The following is an 18,929-nucleotide window of genomic DNA, read 5'->3' as shown; positions in this document are numbered from 1 at the left end:
TTCTTAGATATAGTATTGTTCTTCTATCTGATTTCAAGGCGGAGGGCATCGTTTAAGCTGAATTTCACTCTCTGATCCTCTCACTGATCATTATGACAGCAAGATGATGGTGATCAATGTATTTATATGCTTGCATGCTTTATTTCTTTCTGTCCCTCCTTAATCACAGAAAGGGACCCAAGATGACTTAGAAATACTGTAATTAAAAATCATAAAGAACTAAAATCTTAGTAAATTATAATACTAGAAACAATTAAATATATAACAATATTACTTTGCCTTATTTTAAAACAGTAATAAACCAATTAAAACCTCATCATAAAACTGTAAATTATGCTAAACACATACACACCCTGCTTAATTTCATTTCTCACCTTGGTGTCCAATTTATTTATTTATTTATTTATTTATTTATTTATTTATTTATTTATTTATTTATTCATTCATTCATTCATTCATTCATTCATTCATTCATTCATTCATTCATTCGATTTATATCCCGCCCATCTGGTATATTCTACCACTCTGGGTGGCTTGCTTGAAAAGGAAGGGTTTTGCCTGCCAGCTGAAGGACTCTTACATGGGAGAGAGTCCCATAGACTTGGAGCATCCAGCAAAATGCCCCCTCTCTTGAGTCAGCAGGCTCACACTATTTTACATGCTTTTATTTAATCTATATTTCATATAAAAGGAAACTGTAACTACAAAAACTTGGTTTTTTTATTTACAATAATATTATCTCACTTTTCTCCTTAAAAAGGACCCAACTAAGGCAGCTTACATCATTTAAAAGATGATGTTAACAGGCTAAAAACAGTAAGTATAAAAAAGAATGAAACCAATATTATATTAAAAACAGGTAGATAAAATCAATAACATATTTATAACCATCAAGGGTTGCTTTTACAAGCAAAAATCTTATAAGCATAAAAAATACAGTGAGAAGATGTCTGGGTGGTCTACTAAACATTTTTACCTCTTGATTCTGATGGAGAAACACTCCCAAGTTTGCCCTCAAAGGAGACAAACCTGCTTTTCAGACTGAAGAAACCTTCTATGAATGGCTCGTTTACACAAGGAGACGAGGCAAGAGGAAATGGTAGACAGCACTATGGACAACAACTAACATGATTTATGCTGGCTTAACTCTACAAATAAAAGGCCTTCATTTCAGAGTCATTTATATTTTTCTTGTCAAATGTAAGGCTATTTTGGACATTCATCAAGGTTATAATTGCTTAAGGCTTCTTTTGATTGTACAGTATTATTCTGATTACCATAAATCTAATGATAATCAGAAAAATATAATCTACAAACTAAATAAATTGTGACAAAAAGATAGAGGGGATTATATGGAAGGATTGTTGTTGTTTAGTCGTTAAGTCATGTCCGACTCTTTGTGACCAGAGCACCCAGGTCTTCCTGTCTTCAATTGCTTCCCAGAGTTTGGTCAAATTCATGTTGGTAGCTTCAATGACACTGTCCAACCATCTCATCCTTTGTTATCCCTTTCTCCTCTTGCCTTCACACTTTCCTAACATCAGGGTCTTTTCCATGGAGTCTTCTCTTCTCATGAGATGGCCAAAGTATTGGAGCCTCAGCTTCAGGATCTGTCCTTCCAGTGAGCACTCGGGCATGATTTCCTTCAAAATGGATAGTTTTGTTCTCTTTGCACTCCAGGGGACTCTCAAGAGTCTCCTCCAGCACCACAATTCAAAAGCATCAATTCTTCAGAGGTCAGCCATGATCTTAGGTTGTTGTTTTTTTAAAATTTTGAGCTTCAGACCATTTTTGCACTCTCCTCTTTCACCCTCATTAAGAGGTTCTTTAATTCCTCTTCACTTCCTGCCATCAGAGTGGTATCATCTGCATATTGGGGGTTGTTGATATTTCTTCCAGCAATCTTAATTCTGGCTTGGGATTCCTCCAGTCCAGCTTTCCGCATGATGTATTCTGCACATAAGTTAAATAAGCCGGGGGACAATATACAGCCTTGTTGTACTCCTTTCCCAATTTTGAACCAATCAGCTGTTCCATATCCATTTCTAACTGTTGCTTCCTGTCCCACATATAGGTTTATCAGGAGATAGATAAGGAGGTCAGGCACTCCCATATCTTTAAGGATTTGCCATAGTTTTCTGTGGTCCACACAGTCAAAGGCTTTTCCATAGTCAATGAAGCAGAAGTAGATATTTTTCTGGAACTCTCTGGCTTTCTCCATAATCCAGCACATGTTAGCAATTTGGTCTCTAGTTCCTCTGCCCCTTCGGAATCCAGCTTGTATGAAGAGGATGATGATGTCTCCTTTGTAAAATGGATGAGCAGTTTCTGTGTGACAGATGAACATGGACAAAAGAATAGAGCACACAGGAAACATCAGGCAAGATCTTTTGATGAAAGGAGAGCCTCCCTTCCAGTAAGACTGTGAGCAGGAAAATGCAAAAAGAGCCCTCACACCCATTGAGGTAACCTGGAATTGCCTTTCTAAAAGTGTCAATCATTAAAGTTATCCAGCTTGAATATATTTGAAAAATATTTTTTTCTGCTGGCTACCCGCAGGCTTTAGAGCTGTCTTCCCCAGTCTCTGCAGGGTATGACATACATGTCGAGAGTCAGGAGGAGACATAAGAATTGTTTCAGTTGGCTTTTGTATCCTCATGATTTTAGACAAGTTATACATTTATAGCACTTTGATACCACTTCAGTTATCCTGGATCTGCCCTATGGAATCCAATTCAGTTCAGCTAGTTTATTATATCAGTTCATGGCCAGGGAAAGACATTAAATTCAATACAAGCTATATTTATAAAACAGTCACAATGCTTGGATTTCTTTGGTGAAGTATGTAGATTCCTCTTATAGAGAACTCCAGAGCAATAATCTGGAGAGTACACTAGAGCTCTCTAGATTGCCGACTGCCTCACAAAACAACAAACCCCAGGATTCCATGGGGCTGAAGGACAGCGCTATGGCAAGTCAAGTAGTTCCAAACTTTTCCAGTTGTGTAGTGTAGATACTCTCTGCATTATTCTAAATCAAAGAATTCCGATGTTTGTATTTTCCATAGATGTTCCCCATAAATTTGCCAGCAAGCACAGCAGCATTTTATTTTAACTTTTTAATTCCAAATGTCACTTCTAAATATTTCGAGTCAGAAGGTGTATTTCAGATGGGGATGCATGGCTGTCAAAAGTGATCGATGCTCCAAGAAGCCACTCCATCAACAAGAACCAGGTTGCTCTGAAGATTAATGTAAAGCAGCAATATTGACCTGATCTCATGAAGCATCTCTGATATGGATATGTTTCTAGATTAATCTGCAGAGATATTTGTGGAATTACCATTTATAAAAATCAAGTAATGCACTTTGGGACTTGAACTTCAAAAAATAATAATTATTTGGCCATGTTGGCTGAGGACTTATGTCTACAAATGTAATTTTTCCAAGCTCCATTTGGGACATGTTTGGGACATGTACATTATAACAAGACCCCATCACATGTAGCAGGGAAGTCGGTGTTGATGTTCCTCACAAGACTCGTGTTGGTCAACTGTGCCAATAGAATTCTCCCAGGAAAGCCTTTTTGTAAACATAGAGTGTGCACTTCCAGTACTGAAGGTGGAAAAGTTATTTAATTCCTAGAGCAAGTTAAGATCCATGTTGTGCTAGTTCCTGAACATGGTCGATACATCAGTTCTGCTTCCCGAAATTGCATGCTGGAACCAAATCAAAGGCTGAGCCTTCCAGGCATGTTATTATGGACAGCTTTCCATTGGTATTGACAGTTTGTGCACTCAGCAGCTAGAACATGAGTAAGGCCTCCCAGTACACTTGCCAGCCTGCAGGGTATGTTACATTGGGATTTTCTATAATGGAAAGGTTAGAAGCAAGTCAACACTTTTAAAATAGATCATCAGGGTTTGGTTTGCAGATATATAGAGAAGACCAAGGGCAACCGTGGGCCAAGACATTCATTGGGTTGCCCTTCTGTGTGTTGTAGGGCTTTCTCTTTTGAAGAGGTAGTTTGAAATTACAGCACTATAATCCTTCCTTGCTGGGTGGCTCCCTAAGTCAGCAGGGCTGTTTCACGTACATATTTCCCGTTTGTACATGGACTATGAAGAGGATGATGATGTCTCCTTTGCAAAATGGATGAGCAGTTTCTGGGGACACAGTGTGACAGATGAACATGGACAAGAGAGTAGAGCACACAAGAAACATCAAGCAAGATCTTTTGATGAAAGGAGAGCCTCCCTTCCGGTAAGACTGTGAGAAGGAAAATGTAAAAAGAAAAGAGTGGGGGGAAGGACCAAGAATACTATATAACCATCAGCTGTGGTGACATGCATTCTACTTAAGATTGAATCAGGGGTTCTTTTCCCTTACCTGCACAACAAGATGTAAATACTAAACGGCTTTCAACCTCAGTGTTGAGATGATGGCATTTCAGATTCAGAGCTAGTAAGTAAAATACTGGTGCATGTCCCTTGTTTCTCAAGGAAGATTATTTAGCACTGAGGGAACAGAACCCCTTTTATTGCATTAAAATGCTGAGCCATATTTACATAACAAGAAATGAAATAAGAAATGCATGGGCAGCCATCACCTGCATGCATGCATGAATCTGAGTTCTGATGAAGAAAGGGTCAAAACAAGATGGAATATAGAATGGGAAGTAACTTTCAGCTCCGGTCCAGCTATGGTGGAGGGTTGACTTGTGGATGTTTTGAGATGTTTCACATGTATTAAGAAATAGGAGGTTGTGGAGGGATTATATGAGAAAGGAAACGAACAGTTGGGTAACCCTCCCTCTGTTGCTGCAACTCCCAAATCTCGATGAGTAGCTCCAGAACTAGGATGAGAGCTCTAGCACCTTAGGCTGCAGGCGTGGGGAATAATTAAATACTGTAGGAGAAGGTGACCTTAACAGAAATATACCCCTGCTATTTTATTAAGGTATTTTATTAAGGGCTTAAGCAAGCCATTTCCCCCTCTTGCTTTCTTTTTTCATCTGCTGGCCCTGAATTGCCTTCAGTATTTCTCAGCTCCTAGAGAGCAACGAGGCTGTCCCGTCCCAGTCAGACTTTTACAGCAATGTTGGTCTGGCTTTTTCGAAGACTAATATTTTCCTGAGCCCTTCTGCCTTACTGAGAGGCATGGGGCCCCTAAGTTCATACCATTATACATAAGGGAGACCTGCAACAAAATGTTGCAGTATACCTTCACACACTAATAGGAGTGCTTTTATTCAGCGTGCTGGATAAGAGCTACGGACTCCTTTAGGGTAACCCATTCCATTTCCTTCTCCTCTCCTCTTTTTTTTCTTTTATAACTGATGCAGCATTCTTCAGCTGTTGCATGGGCTCAGTTTTTGCAGGGTTTTTATTTTCATTTTTCCTGCTTTATACTTTATTTTTAATTTTCTTTTAACCACTACGAACCTGAAGATTTCCATAAGAATGCTGACACCACCTTTTTTTCTTCCTTTTTAGTGGCCCCATTTTGGCTTCAGTCTTGTCAACAGTCCCTGTCTAAGTTTGCAGTTAGGAAGGGAGTGATGACAAGTTCCATAACACAAGAGGAAGATATTTTTAAATTAATTTTCCAGTCTGCAAAGCAGATCATAGCTCGAAGAACGACTGGTGAAAATATAGAACCAGGTTCCACACAAGATGGTTGCATTTATCTGCTTAAGTCAATAAGCATTTGTTTACATTAATTATTGTTAGGGGGCTGTTGGTGTGATATATTTACTCAGACAAACAAAGAGCTTTAAAATCCTTTGCACTGTGTTGCAACTCATCATTACTCTACCCACTCCATCTCCCCACCTTATGTTGGATGTGGAACTCAGGAAGAGTCTAGATAGATTCAGTATTCTTTTGGAGTAGGAGTGAAATGAACAGGACAGAGAGGAAACTGGGATGGCAGCTAGTTTATATTCCCTTTTTATGATCAGATTCTTGTTGTCTTTAAAGCTGCATAAAAGTGAAAATCACATTCAAAACAAAACAGGTTCTCCAAACTTTATCAATGTAGCAAATCACTATAATTATAATTATTATTCAAAAACACAAGTAACTGTCAGAATTATAAAAATGTATAACGTATGCAAGTTTTAATCAAAAATCTATCGAATATTGGCACAGTATTTGTGCTCTTCCTAATATTGCCATTTTTGTAGCTCTCATGGTGTTGTTTCTGAGATCTGCAACTGCTTATAATACTATGTGAAATTTCTTGATATGGTTCCCAAAGCCTCGATAACTATGGGGACCACTGAAGTGTGTTTCATCTACAAGTGAGATGTTTCAATTGCTAGGTTTCTGTGGTTTGTGAAATTTTTCCAGTTCTTTATTTTCAACTCTGGCATCCTCTGGAATTGCAATGTCAATGATCCAGACATTTCTTCATTCTATTACCACACCAGACATAGTAATAATAAAATGAAAAGCTTGTTGATGTTGTTAATTCAATGTATCTCCCACCCCCTCATCATGAGAGCCTGCGACGATTAATAAATCAACTTTTTAAAAAGTTTTTTTTTAAAAAAGCACAACTTACCCACATCTAAAATTACAAATCTGTAAAATTCAGATGTCTGCTAAGAATATTATAAAAGCAATACAAAGTAGTTGAATGTGTTTTCTGGGGCAGAGGATTGTAAACCTGCCAAACAATTATGTTTTTACTTTTAAATAACACTTTAATGCTTCCAGTTTGTGCGTGTGTTATGCCATGTGTGTACATATGTATACAATCCCGATGACAAATCAGGCTCCTGCCTTCTAATGTGATTGGAATTTTGCTAGACAGAGCAGTTTGCTGTACCAAGAAGGTGGTTACATTGCAAAGAAGAACCTCTGTTGAATCCTTTCTTTTCTTAAATAAAATTGGTTTATAAATCCTGGCTACATGACACTAACAGAAGGGTGAAATTTTTGCCCAGGAATCATGTTATTCGGACCTAAATAATGGTATTTTACTGTGACGGCACAGGGTTGTTTATTTTACCACAGATTTAAAATTGGTTTATTTCTACTAACTTTGGCATGAGTTTCATCCACAAGTTAGTAGGTTTCTGGCCAATAACTGATGAACATTATGTGGCAAGCAAAGGATGATCATTATTATCAGAACCCTATAAAATCAGATGTCATATACAGGATTGCTTCACAGGATTACTCTTCACTAAAAAGTCATACAAATATTTAACATATGCCATAATGAAAGTATATCTTTTTGATTAAAGGCAGAGAAGCCTTAAAGTGCCCCCAGTAGCGGGTGGGGTGGGAATTCTGCCCACAGTGGAAATGCCCACAGTGGACATGCTACGCTGGCCTACATTTTCCAGCATCCTTCCTGACTAGCTATCTTATTAAAGTTCATAAGAAAGGAACATTTGAAGGTTGTGTTCTAATGAACAGATAATGGTTTGTGCTAGATAACAACACCCACCCACAGTTCCCTTCCCTCCATTCATAAATTTTTTGTTGCACATGACATCTTGCCTGCTGCTTTCTGATATAGGTGGCACAACAGCAACTGCTCTAATGTCCTTTGAAACCCCAAGTGGTCTGTTTTCATAATAGTTTACCGAACTATTTGTGGGTTTGACCATTTGTTAGAGAAGATGAATGTTCACAGCACATGACAGATGCAATTCACTGACAGTACTTCGCAGGTGGTCCCATATAAAAAGCTCTGTATTCATATTCACAATGTCACTTCTTGCTGCAATATGCCAAACATACACAGAAATTACATCAAGCCCCCTCAATTTCTACATTTGTCCTTTCCCCCCCCCCAAAGCACACACTAATTTAAAAATGATTCTCGCCCCCCATATTAGGATACAAGCAGTAATGGAGAGGGGCAAATTAGGACCACTTGGAACCTACGTGGCTGGTAGGGTTACATGCCCTGCCACCTGTTGTAGCTTTGGGAAAGCTGTAGTGTTCCAGAGCACCACCAGGAGAAGGGGCTAATAAACCACTTTTAAGTACTTTATGGCTAGAAAACACCGGAAAGGATTGCTGTAGTTGGAATTGATTTTACAGTACGTAATGATCATTAATGTATTATACTTTCATCATGACAGAGGAGGCAGGCTGGTGTTCCTACAGCAATTACCATAGTGAAAATACATTTACTATTCTGAAACACAAATATATTTGAAAATCATCCTCATGCATGTTAAGTCAGAACCTCTTATGACTGTGCCAGTTGTTCCTGGCAGAACCCAGGGAATTCTGCACAAGATGTGGTAGCACCAGCTCTAACTGTGGGCAAATGCTAGCATTAAGGCCTCCTCAGACAGCATCATTTTTTTGCTTTCCTAAGGCCAGGAAGAAGAACTCAGAAACACCTTGGATGGTTTGCTTTCATCAAGTCTCTATTGGATGAGGCACCTTTGCAAGAGGTTAGAAGTGCAACTATGAAGCAGAAAAAATGTGAATGGATCTGCTTTGAAATCACACCCACGAAGTCAGGTTTCCACAAGTTAATTTGCTTCAACCAGCTGCACAAAACTCAATAAGAGAGAAGGGAGCACTCATCCTTCTTTGTACTTTGTTAAGATAGTTCTGCTCTGGCCATTCAGATGTGCAGGAAGCATGATTAGAACAGAACTACCTTAAAAAGCTGTAAATAAAGCTGATTGGTAACATCCTCCTCTCCTTCTGCTGACTCCTCACTCTTTTTTTTTCTTCCTTTGTTCACCTAGCTACTCTAGCACTAGGGCAGCAATTATTTAAAACAAAACAAAGCAAAAACAGAATGGGAAAGGGAGACGAAAACAAGCACCCCCAGGCACAAGGTTTTGAGAAGAGAAGATTAAAATGGCCACCAGATTTCCCACTGCCCCAGATCTCTCATTGGTCCACGTGGCCAAGTGGAATGGCTTTAAATAGAACAGCCACAGGCTCTTCCACATTGGCTGAAGCTGTTACACTGCCTAAATCTATGTGAATGCATTCACTGTCAAAAAAGTATAAGCCCCAATAGTGCAGGAAAAACTATGGGAGGGAAACTCCAGGCTGATTTGCACTGACTTGTACATTGTGTAGTGAATGGAAAGCAATGCAGATCTGACTGTCCCATTCCCAGAACATTTCCAGTATTATTTGTCAATATAGTCACTGCTTCTGATACTTTCTTGCAATGATATGTAGGTAGCAAGATGGTTTGATGATCCCTCAATTTCTCTAGTCAATACTTCATAATTTAGTTGATCCTAAAGAGATTATTAAAATTGAGGAGAGGCTCAAAATAGGTCTAGGCACAGCAGAGAGGCGATATGAAAATGCACAAGTTTAAAGCTGTAAATAGCCTGGACATTCTTAAAGAGTAATCTCAGCCTGAAGAGCAGCAATCACAGTGATGTTTGGAAAACACAGTATATGTGTTGCTTTGGTTCTGATGCATTCCAAACCTGGAACCAAATATCCCTCAAAGATCTCAAAACCCAGGCAGATTTGTACAAGAGGAAATGATCCTACAGGATGTGGAGACCCGTCACCGAGAGTTCTATATACTGTATTGTTAGATTGAGGCACAAGTACTACAAATAAGAGTCACCATAGCCATGGTCCCAAGGCGAATAAAAAAAATGCAGGCATCTATATATTAATTCATATCAATGCACCTTTGAATGGTGGGGTTGTGCAGGAAGACAGAGAGAGGAAACATCTGTGATCCAAAGCATTACACTCAATATATTAGGATCGGCCTGCTGGGCTTCCTGAAGAGCTCTGTGAGATGTTAGAGAGACATCTAAAATTTCCATGAAGACCATCTGGCCAAGATTTTCGAGGACATTTTCTTCAAGGAGAAACTGTCTCCAAATCAACACACCAGTTCTAGAGCAGGTCTTTTGTAAAATTAAGAGTCGTAACTATCCATCTGGGGCCAAACACATAAAAATATTTTCCATTAAAACTGGCAACTCACAACAGTATAGGAAAATCAATTTTCTCTTAGTTACAATGAGGATTGCAGTAGGAACAGACAAGCCTGAGGGGGTGGCTTTAACATCATCATCTTTGCTAATCAAAATATTCCAGCACTTTGAGTCCGCAAGTTCTGGCCTTACTGCAACATTCACACCATCCTCTCCCACTTTCTATTAGTTTGACACCAACTGAGCTGAAGATAATAACATTAAAACTGTTTTTCAGTTATCATCATATCCAGGTGTCTGCACCTCTTTTTGCAGACTGGATTATATTATTCTGCCCCTGAACAGTGAAAATATTGTAAAGAGACGTCCCTCAATTTATCCTTCTTAATTTTTGCAGCTTTCTTCCCTAGGAAAACATCTGTGACATCTACCCATTTTATGCAAATTATCCCAAAAGTAATTGGGGGGAGTTAAGGGAATACAAATCATCCCAAATTCTCCTTGTACTCAAAAGATAACATAAAGCTTTCTGAAATTTTACAGGTTGTTTCAGTAAGGAGACCACTATTGTGAATGCTGCTCTCATGATAACTGTCCACACAAAAAATACTTGCTCTTTTTCTGTCGTCTTTTAGTTTTGGGGGGGATATCAGTGCCTTCAGGGGGGGTTTCTCGAAGTGCAAACACTGCTTTTGCATAAAACTCCCTACTGCTCTTCTGAAATGTGTTAGTTTTGATCACTGCGGCAGCTGCTTGCTGATTTTCTATAAAGGACACAAAGATCTGAATTTCTTAATCAAGATTCAAATTCAGATCTGGATCAAATTAGATAACCATCAGATGTACAGCTGAATCTGCCTCTCCCACAGCTCTGTAATAAGATACTAGGACAGTGCTGAAAATCATGGGCTATGCATAGACCTTCATGGTAATGTTCTGTCAATGCAAGGTTCAAAACCTATACCTTATTTTATCTCCAATCAACCTAAATGCTTTCTATGAAACCTGAAATGTCAACAGGAAACATGCAGTAGGTTCTATATTTTATGGCAGATTTCTGTATAAAATCTACTTATAGTTTTAATGTATGAAACAATTATTTCTTTCCACAGGCTAAGCTGTCTTCCATCCATATGACAAGACTTCATGGTTCTACGAGGACCCCATCAACGGGCCATCTGAAAAATGGTAAAGAATTGCGAAAAGATGAGGAGACAAATTGCTATTGCCACATGAAGGCATGCAGAAAGTCCTCAAATAGTAGTTCTTCTCATGGGGCGAGTGGACCGAACAGCCGATCAAACTCCATCCAGGAGTTTTCAGAATCTTTTGAGAGGCAACTGCATTTCAAAAACAAGCGTTCAGTTTCTTTGGTAGGTAGCAACGATTTGTCAAACGCCATGAAACCTGTGATGAAAATCATGTTATACTTATGCTTTGCATGTGCTAGTCAAACTGAATCGTACACCACCGTTATTTCTTTATTTGTTTGTTCATTTCCACTTCTGTACTGCCCCATTAGTTTTGCCACTCTCCGGGCGGTAAAATGTTATGATCATTTTAATAACATAAATTATTTAATTTAATATTTTATTTCATTTAAGAAGATGAATGAAATTCTGACTGTTTTTAAGTGTGATGACAAATCAGATAAACTACGCTTTGGCAATTGCTTTCAAGCTCCTCCCTTCCATCTCCAGCTGCCTGAAATACTCATCAATGATTTACCTGGCACACCCCCAAAATCCTTTAAAGGAATTACATTTTAGTATCTTCTAACTGCAAACTCTCATCTCTTCCTGCATCCCAAGCAGTATAGCAGCTAGCATTAGATGGAGCTTGAATAAATTATTGCTTTAGATGGCAACTCCCACCATCACTCAGTATGTTATCTAGCCATGCTGATTAGCTGAGTATGGAAATTACAATCCAAAATAGTTACTTCTCAGAAATTTGGCATGTAGAATATGAAAGACCAGCAGACAATTAATTCCCTACACAGCTATAAGCTCACTAAATGGTTTGGAATCCCTTACATCTTTCTCTGTTTGCTGTGAAAAATAAAATAGGAACAACACACCATTAATGCTATACTGAGTTCCTTGGTGGAAAGACAGGATAAAAAACATGAGACAACAACGATGATGTCATAGTGGCTTTTTCTTCCCACCTAAAAGCAAGCTCTTAAATGATTTGCAGTTGCATGACAGAACTGAGGTTTTTTTTAACAGCAACCCCCAGAATGCCTTAGGTAGCTGTAGCTATGTTGGCTGGAGAATTCTGGGAGTTGTAGTCCAAAAACACAAATCTGCACACCTAGAAAATGTATTTCATTGGCAGAGAATCCACATGGACTTCAACACTCAGACCTTGTTTTGGACTGTTGAAAAACTTAATTTTGATTTTCTGCCTCATTTTTCTTTCTTTCAGGAACCTGAAGGAATGAAAGAGCGGAGAGAAAGAGAAAAACTGCGTATTCCCAGGTGTAGGTTTCTTAAGAAACTAGGAGAAAAGAAGGAGCCGAAAACGGAGCACGAGGAAGGAGAACACAGCGTTGAACTCCCACTTGGAAAACACAGCCAATAAGTTCCATGAAATATAAGCATAAACTGAAAACATGCTTGTATAAATAAGTATAGATTGATTTTTGTATTTAGAAAGCATGTAGAATAGGTTCTGACACTTGGCATAAAACTGTACATAGCAAGTAACACATCACTGAATCTGAAACCATATTAGTGTTCCACATACATTTTCCAAGCACAGATTTGTAAACAAGGACATGTTCAACTCATAAATATCAATCTCAAACAGAACAAGCTAAACTGCAAGATGTAAGATATAAGGACAGTTGCAACTGTGACACTCATGCATTTTTGACGCTTCTAATGACAGATCATCTGTAATGTATGGTTCAGCTAGTTAAAGTAGAGGAGAAATACATCTAGCAATTACAATTAAATTCATTGAACAGTATGAATTGGATGCCCAATATTTTCTTCACTAAATCTAAGGTATTAATTTTGAATCAAACAATTTAGACATTATTCTGAATATTCCATGTCAAGCCATGGTTCACACATATTTTAAATCATATTTGTATAAATAACATGTGCTATATATTAAAGTATTTTAAGAAAGGGGCCACAGATAAACCAAACCAATCTAATTTTTATTTCATCCTCTTTCTAGCACATTTTCCCTAATGCATCTCGTCATCTACATTCCTTACAGGAGCTAGTACATGTTTCCACTACTATTTTTCCATCAAACTTATAATGCCTTGTCCCACTTAAATTTTCCATTCCATGTTGTATTTTCCAGGATTCATATGTCTTGTCAGGTCTAAACCACATGTTATGATCACAGGAAAGCTGCATGTTTAGATGTGGGTTTGTCTGTAGCTTTTTCTTTTAACAACCCTTCCCACCCATGTACAGTATCTGGTTTCAGAGCTTTGAAGGGAGAAAAGCATCTGGAAAAGTAAACCTTAATGCTAAGAGTCATGGGATTATTAGAATGCTTACTAGATTCCAATGTCATTGGAACTAATTCCAAATAAATATACCTAGGATTTTGCTGAAAGTGTGGAAAGGGAATCCTTGTTCCCCTTTTTATCATTAATTTATGCTGCTTTATAAAATGGAATAAAAACAATATAATAAAATAAAAAGCAACAATAGTAATATAGTTCAAGATGGGGAAAAGAAAAAAAAATCAAGTGATGACAGGAGGGAAAGCCTGCCTAAAGAGCCAGGTCATAAGTCTGCTCTTAAAAACACCCAGCAAGGGAGCCAGACAGAGCTCTGGGGGCAGATTATTCCAGAGGTGAGGGGCCACAGCCAAGAAGGCCTGGTTTCTTGTTCTTTCTCTCTGGGCTTCCCTCGGTGTTAGGCCCCTCAGCTGCCCTTCCTGGTGAGAATGACTGGTTCGAGTAGATGTAGGTGGGAGGAGGTGTTCCGCTAGATATCGAGGTCCTAAACCATTTAGGGCTTTATATGTCATCATTAACACTTTGAAATCAATGCAGAAATGAACGGGCAGCCAATGCAAGGCAGCCAGAGTGGGGGAGATATGGTGATATTTTCTTGTCCCACTGAGAAGTCTGGCTGCTGTGTTCTGCACCATTTGAAGCTTCTGCATCAATCTCAAAGGTAGCCCCACATAGAGTGCATTACAGTAGTCTAATCACGAGATTACAAGTGCATGGACCAGAGTGGTGAGTGCCCCAGCATCAAGATAGGGATGCAACTAGGCAACCCGCCACAAATGGAAATAGGCAGAGTGGACCACTGACACCAGCTGGGTTTCCATGGCGAGCGCTGGATCCAGATGGACCCCCAAGCTGTGAACGTTACTCTTCACGGTGAGAGACACTCCCCCAAAAGAGAGGGAGTTTCCCAAACCACTAACGGAGGGGCCAGCCACCCTCAGGATCTCCATCTTGTCCGGGTTCAGCCTCAGCCCATTCTCCTGAATCCATTGCAGTACAGCCTCGAGGCAGTGCCGAAGGGACGGAATGGCATCCACTGTGGTTGGAGAAAAGGAGATGTAGAACTGGGTGTCATCAGCATACTGATGGCACGAAGCCCCACACCCCCTGATGACCCCACCCAGTGGCCTCATGTAGATATTACACAGCATTGGGGAGATAATCAAGCCCTGCGGAACCCCACAATTGAGGCTGCATGGGGCCGAAACACTCTCCCCAAGCTGTACTCTCTGAGGACGGTCCTCCAAGAAGGATCAGAGCCAGGCAAGCACCAGACCACTGATTCCCAGCTCGGAGAGCCTCCCCAGGAGGATAATGTGGTCGATGGTATCAAAGGCAGCTGAGATATGGAGGACGACCAACAAAGACATTTTGCCCCTGTCAGCCTCTCTCAGCAGGTCATCAAACAGGGTGACCAATGCCATTTCTGTACCGTGGTGTGGCCTGAAGCTCAACTGAAACAGATCCAGAGCATTGGTTTCATCCAAAAGAGTCTGGAGCTGGTCAGCCACCACCCTCTCTACCACTTTGCTAAGGAAAGAAACATTGGCAACGGGCCTATAATTGCCAATGTTGTCTGCCGCCAAGCTTGGTTTCTTCCTAATGGGCTTAATGAGTGTCTCCTTGAGTGTCTCCCTCTTGGAGAGACCCATTAATTATTGCTGTGGCCCATTCGGTTGCTGTAGTCCTGGCTGCTTTGATTAGCCAGGCTGGGCAAGGGTTAAGGGAGGAGGTGGTGGCATGGCAGCAGTTGAGCGCTTTGTCCACCATATCTGGCATCACAGGCTGAAAGAGATCAAGTCTCATCGGGCAAGGCAGAGCGCTGGATGTCTCTGCTCAATCTATTGTGTTCAAAAAAGGAGAGAGCTCCTGGTGGAGGGCCTCCACTTTAGTTTTTAAAAATGCTGTAAATTGGTCAGGTGAAATACTAATAGGAGGCCCATCACTTCCAGATAGATCACGAACTATATGGAAAAGTTCCGCCTGCTGATTTGAAGCTTCGCTTATCCGGACAGTGAAGTGAGCTCGACTGGGAGCCCTCACCTTAGCCAGGTAGTTGTTAGTTGCGATCCTGACAGCTTTCCTATTATAATCCATTGGGTACCATCTCCAAATGCACTCTAGCCTTCACCTGTTTTGCTTCATATCTCGCAGCTCCTAGTTAAATCAGGGCGCTGTCTGAGCTCTGCAACGGAGAGGACATTTAGGAGCGACCATGTCAACAGCCCTGGTGGCGGCAGCAAGCCAGCCATCAACCAGAGCCTCAACAGGAGCGCCAGGCAGATCAGCTGGAATCTCTCTTATGGAATCCTGGAATCCTATAGGATCCAGTAGCCTTTGAGGGCAGACCATTAAAATAGGTCTTTGCTCCCTGTGGAGAGGGAGAGCCACTGAGAGGTTACATTTTATTAGGACCATGACAAGGGAACTGACACAAGGTCAGTTACCATCAGACCATACTCATTCCACTCAGTGAAGAAAAACAGGTCTAGCATGTGACCACCCATATGGGTGGGGCTGTTACATGTTAGGACATGTCCAAGGAAGCCATGGTTTCCAAGAACTCAAGAGCCAAACCAGAAACCTCTGCCTCTGCATGGATGTTGAAATCACCCAAGACCAGAAGCCTTGGGGATTCCAACAGTACCGTGGAGACAAAGTCCGCCAGCTCCAGTAAGGAAATGGTTGGGTTGCAGGGAGCGCAGTAACCCAGCAAGATCCCAGTACCATCCCTGGCCCCAATCGACATGTGGAGGGCCTCCAAACCCGGCTTCACCACCGAAGAGTGCCTAATAACCTCCAGGGTATTTCTATAAACAATCTTTGCCCCCCCCCGCCCCTCCCTGGTGCTGGACTGCATAACCAGGAGGATAGGCAAGGGTCAAGGGAACTCCGCCTTCCCTGCCCATCCAGGTCTCCGTTATGCACAGCAGGTCTGGATCCTCCTCCAGAATAAAGTCTTGGATAATACCTGGGATTTGTTGGATACAGACCTGGCATTCAGCAGCATCAGATTTAGAGTGGAGGGACAGCTGATCTGACTACCTTGAGACTGACAGTTGGTCACAGTGCCAGAACAGTGAACAGCCTTCAAACATATCTGTTCACTGTTCTTCTGAAATGAATAGGAACTGTGCCATCGCCATACCTCCCTCTACCCATAATCACTAGGATGTTCAAAAGACCCTCCACTGGGTGGGGCAAGGCTTCCACTCCATGTCAAACAAAAGAAAAGAAATGAAAAAGAGAAGACCAGGCTTCCTACAGTAATATGTAGTTTGTTCATTTATTTATTTATTATACTTATATCCCACCAATCTATTGGGGAGCTACTACTACATATGCCCACAGCATTCAGCTCAGTAACACATTAAAATAACAGTAACAAACAATATACACATAATATAAAACTATTAATCCCCCAGATAGTGACATTCCAGAGATATTTCCCATAAACCCACAAGCCCGTGCCTTCTTGACAGTGGAACAACTTGCCATTGGAACAACTTGCCAGTAGAAATCCGCCTGGCTCCCTCTCTGGGTGTTTTCAGGAACAAACTTAAAACCTGGCTATTTGGGCAGGATTTCCCTCCTGCCATATCTTCTTATACTTTTGCCATCTTCGATTTATAATACTGTATACACTTATTGGTTTTATTGTTTTTGAATTTGTAAACCTCCCAGAGTAGACTTTTGCTTTAGATGGGTGGGATAGAAATCTAATAAATAAATAAAATAAATAAACAAACTCCAAAGTCCAACATGGCAAAATAAAATCCATGACAATATCCCTTTAAAATAGCTAGAAGTTTAAACATAGGGGGGAAATTGTTGACATAGTTTTCCCCTGATCATCCCATTGGTTATTGTGGATTGAGGCACACTAAATACATTGTAAACAGGAATTGGCTAAGAAGAAGAAACATTGATCTGAGCCAAGGGAATCAGGGCTGTTTTGAGTGCCCAGATGTTTTTCTTTATTTCTGGTCTCAGACTTCTGATGTTTATTAGATCTTAAAATAGAGGCTTGGTGAGCATAATCTGTCTTTGAAAGGGTTATATTTTGCAAGTTCATTATCAAAATAAACCAAAATGTGGTTTTGAAGCTTTGCTTTGAAGTGCAATAAAAATAATAAAGACTCAATGACCTATAAAATGTTTCCTTTTGTATACTATTTTGCAAATTACCAAAAACCCACACTCAAGCAGATGTTCTAATTCTAAATGATTCATTTAAGAAATAATATATGCTGCATGAAATAATCTGATTCATGCTATTGCTTCCTGGCACTGAATCCGAATTTTAAAAACAGAAATTCAGATTCTTCAAAAGTAGTGACTCAGCAGCGAGATCCTAATTCTGATTTACTCAGAGATAAGCAACACCATATCCAGTAGGATTTTTCCCAAGGTAAATCATGTAGATAACATGCTTTCATGTCCTGTGGTCAGGAAACCAGCCCTGCCCTCTGTTTTAACAAGCAGAGAAGTCCTTGAAAATGGGGCAATTCTGTACCTACATCAGAGCTTCTGTGCTCATTGCCTAATTGATTACTAGGCGTTATATAACATGCCAAGGATCTAAATCTAATGCAACAAACTTAACAAGAGTAAGGCTATAGAATCAACAGGCTGTACATAAATGTTGACTCGCCATTCGGTAATTGATTCCTATGGGCTTGCTCTAGTAGGGTCTAACAATTGGATTTAGCCCAATGTCTTCTTTCTCAAGTATCATATATACTATTCCTAGTTACTTTTTCAAAAATGAAGTAATCAGCTCTGCCTTTCCAAGGAAGGATTATTACAACTTCAGAAGCAACCTTTTCCCATTTGGTAACCCTTTTAAGGAAATACATTCTTTCAACCTACCTGACGCTCTAGTCTGGTTACCTGTGGCTTAGTAGATCTCTCCATTGTTGGTAGGAGGAAGGTGCATTGAGGTTTTGAACAATCATATAGATGTTCTGAGGGATTCCAATTTTACTCCAGCACCATTTGCAGAAGATGGTTGTTGCTCTCTACTCATTTTTCATGGTGTTCTTCCTGTTAAGGGCTACCCCCAAAAAAGGTAGATTGTTTCTTAGTTGTTGTATTCTTGAAGGCTTTCACAGCCGGGATCTGATGGTTGTTGTGGGTTTTTCGGGCTCTTTGGCCATGTTGTTGGGGAGATTAATTGGAAGAAATACTTTGAGAATGGATTCCAACCAAAGCCTCTAAACATGAACTTCACAATGGAATCTCACAGCAATAAATAGAACATTCTCAGTGGAACTAACAAGTATTGCTTGCTGGAAACTATTTTAAAATAACAACTGTAATATAACAATGCCCGGAATGCAACTTCTTCATGTAATCAACATAATTTAACTCCTTGTTCTTAAGGTGTTTGATGGATGGCAGAACCTAATTTTGAAAATCTATTTGAGCCATGAGATTATTTGGAAGTCTAAAAAGGCTATGTACTACTGGGCACTTCTAGACCTTATTACTGCCTGAGATTATGGAACATCATGAAATTATTGAGATCCCAG

At 40.1% G+C, this 18,929-nt stretch overlaps 1 protein-coding gene across 1 annotated transcript; it reads left to right on the top strand.

Moving 5' to 3' along the window:
- Nucleotides 1–1,349: 1,349 nt before the first annotated feature.
- On the top strand, nt 1,350–13,331 carry LNP1 (leukemia NUP98 fusion partner 1). Its single transcript, XM_020784970.3, has 3 exons — nt 1,350–4,261; nt 11,015–11,275; nt 12,333–13,331. Exons 1-3 carry the CDS (start codon nt 4,112–4,114, stop codon nt 12,486–12,488), a joined length of 567 nt encoding a protein of 188 aa, XP_020640629.1. The 5' UTR covers nt 1,350–4,111; the 3' UTR covers nt 12,489–13,331.
- Nucleotides 13,332–18,929: the final 5,598 nt, after the last annotated feature.

This window comes from Pogona vitticeps, chromosome 3 (assembly GCF_051106095.1).
Source record: "Pogona vitticeps strain Pit_001003342236 chromosome 3, PviZW2.1, whole genome shotgun sequence".
NCBI classification, from domain to species: Eukaryota; Metazoa; Chordata; class Lepidosauria; order Squamata; family Agamidae; genus Pogona; species Pogona vitticeps.
The sequence above is the reverse complement of the archived record's forward strand: the minus strand, read 5'-3'. Positions and strand labels throughout refer to the sequence as shown.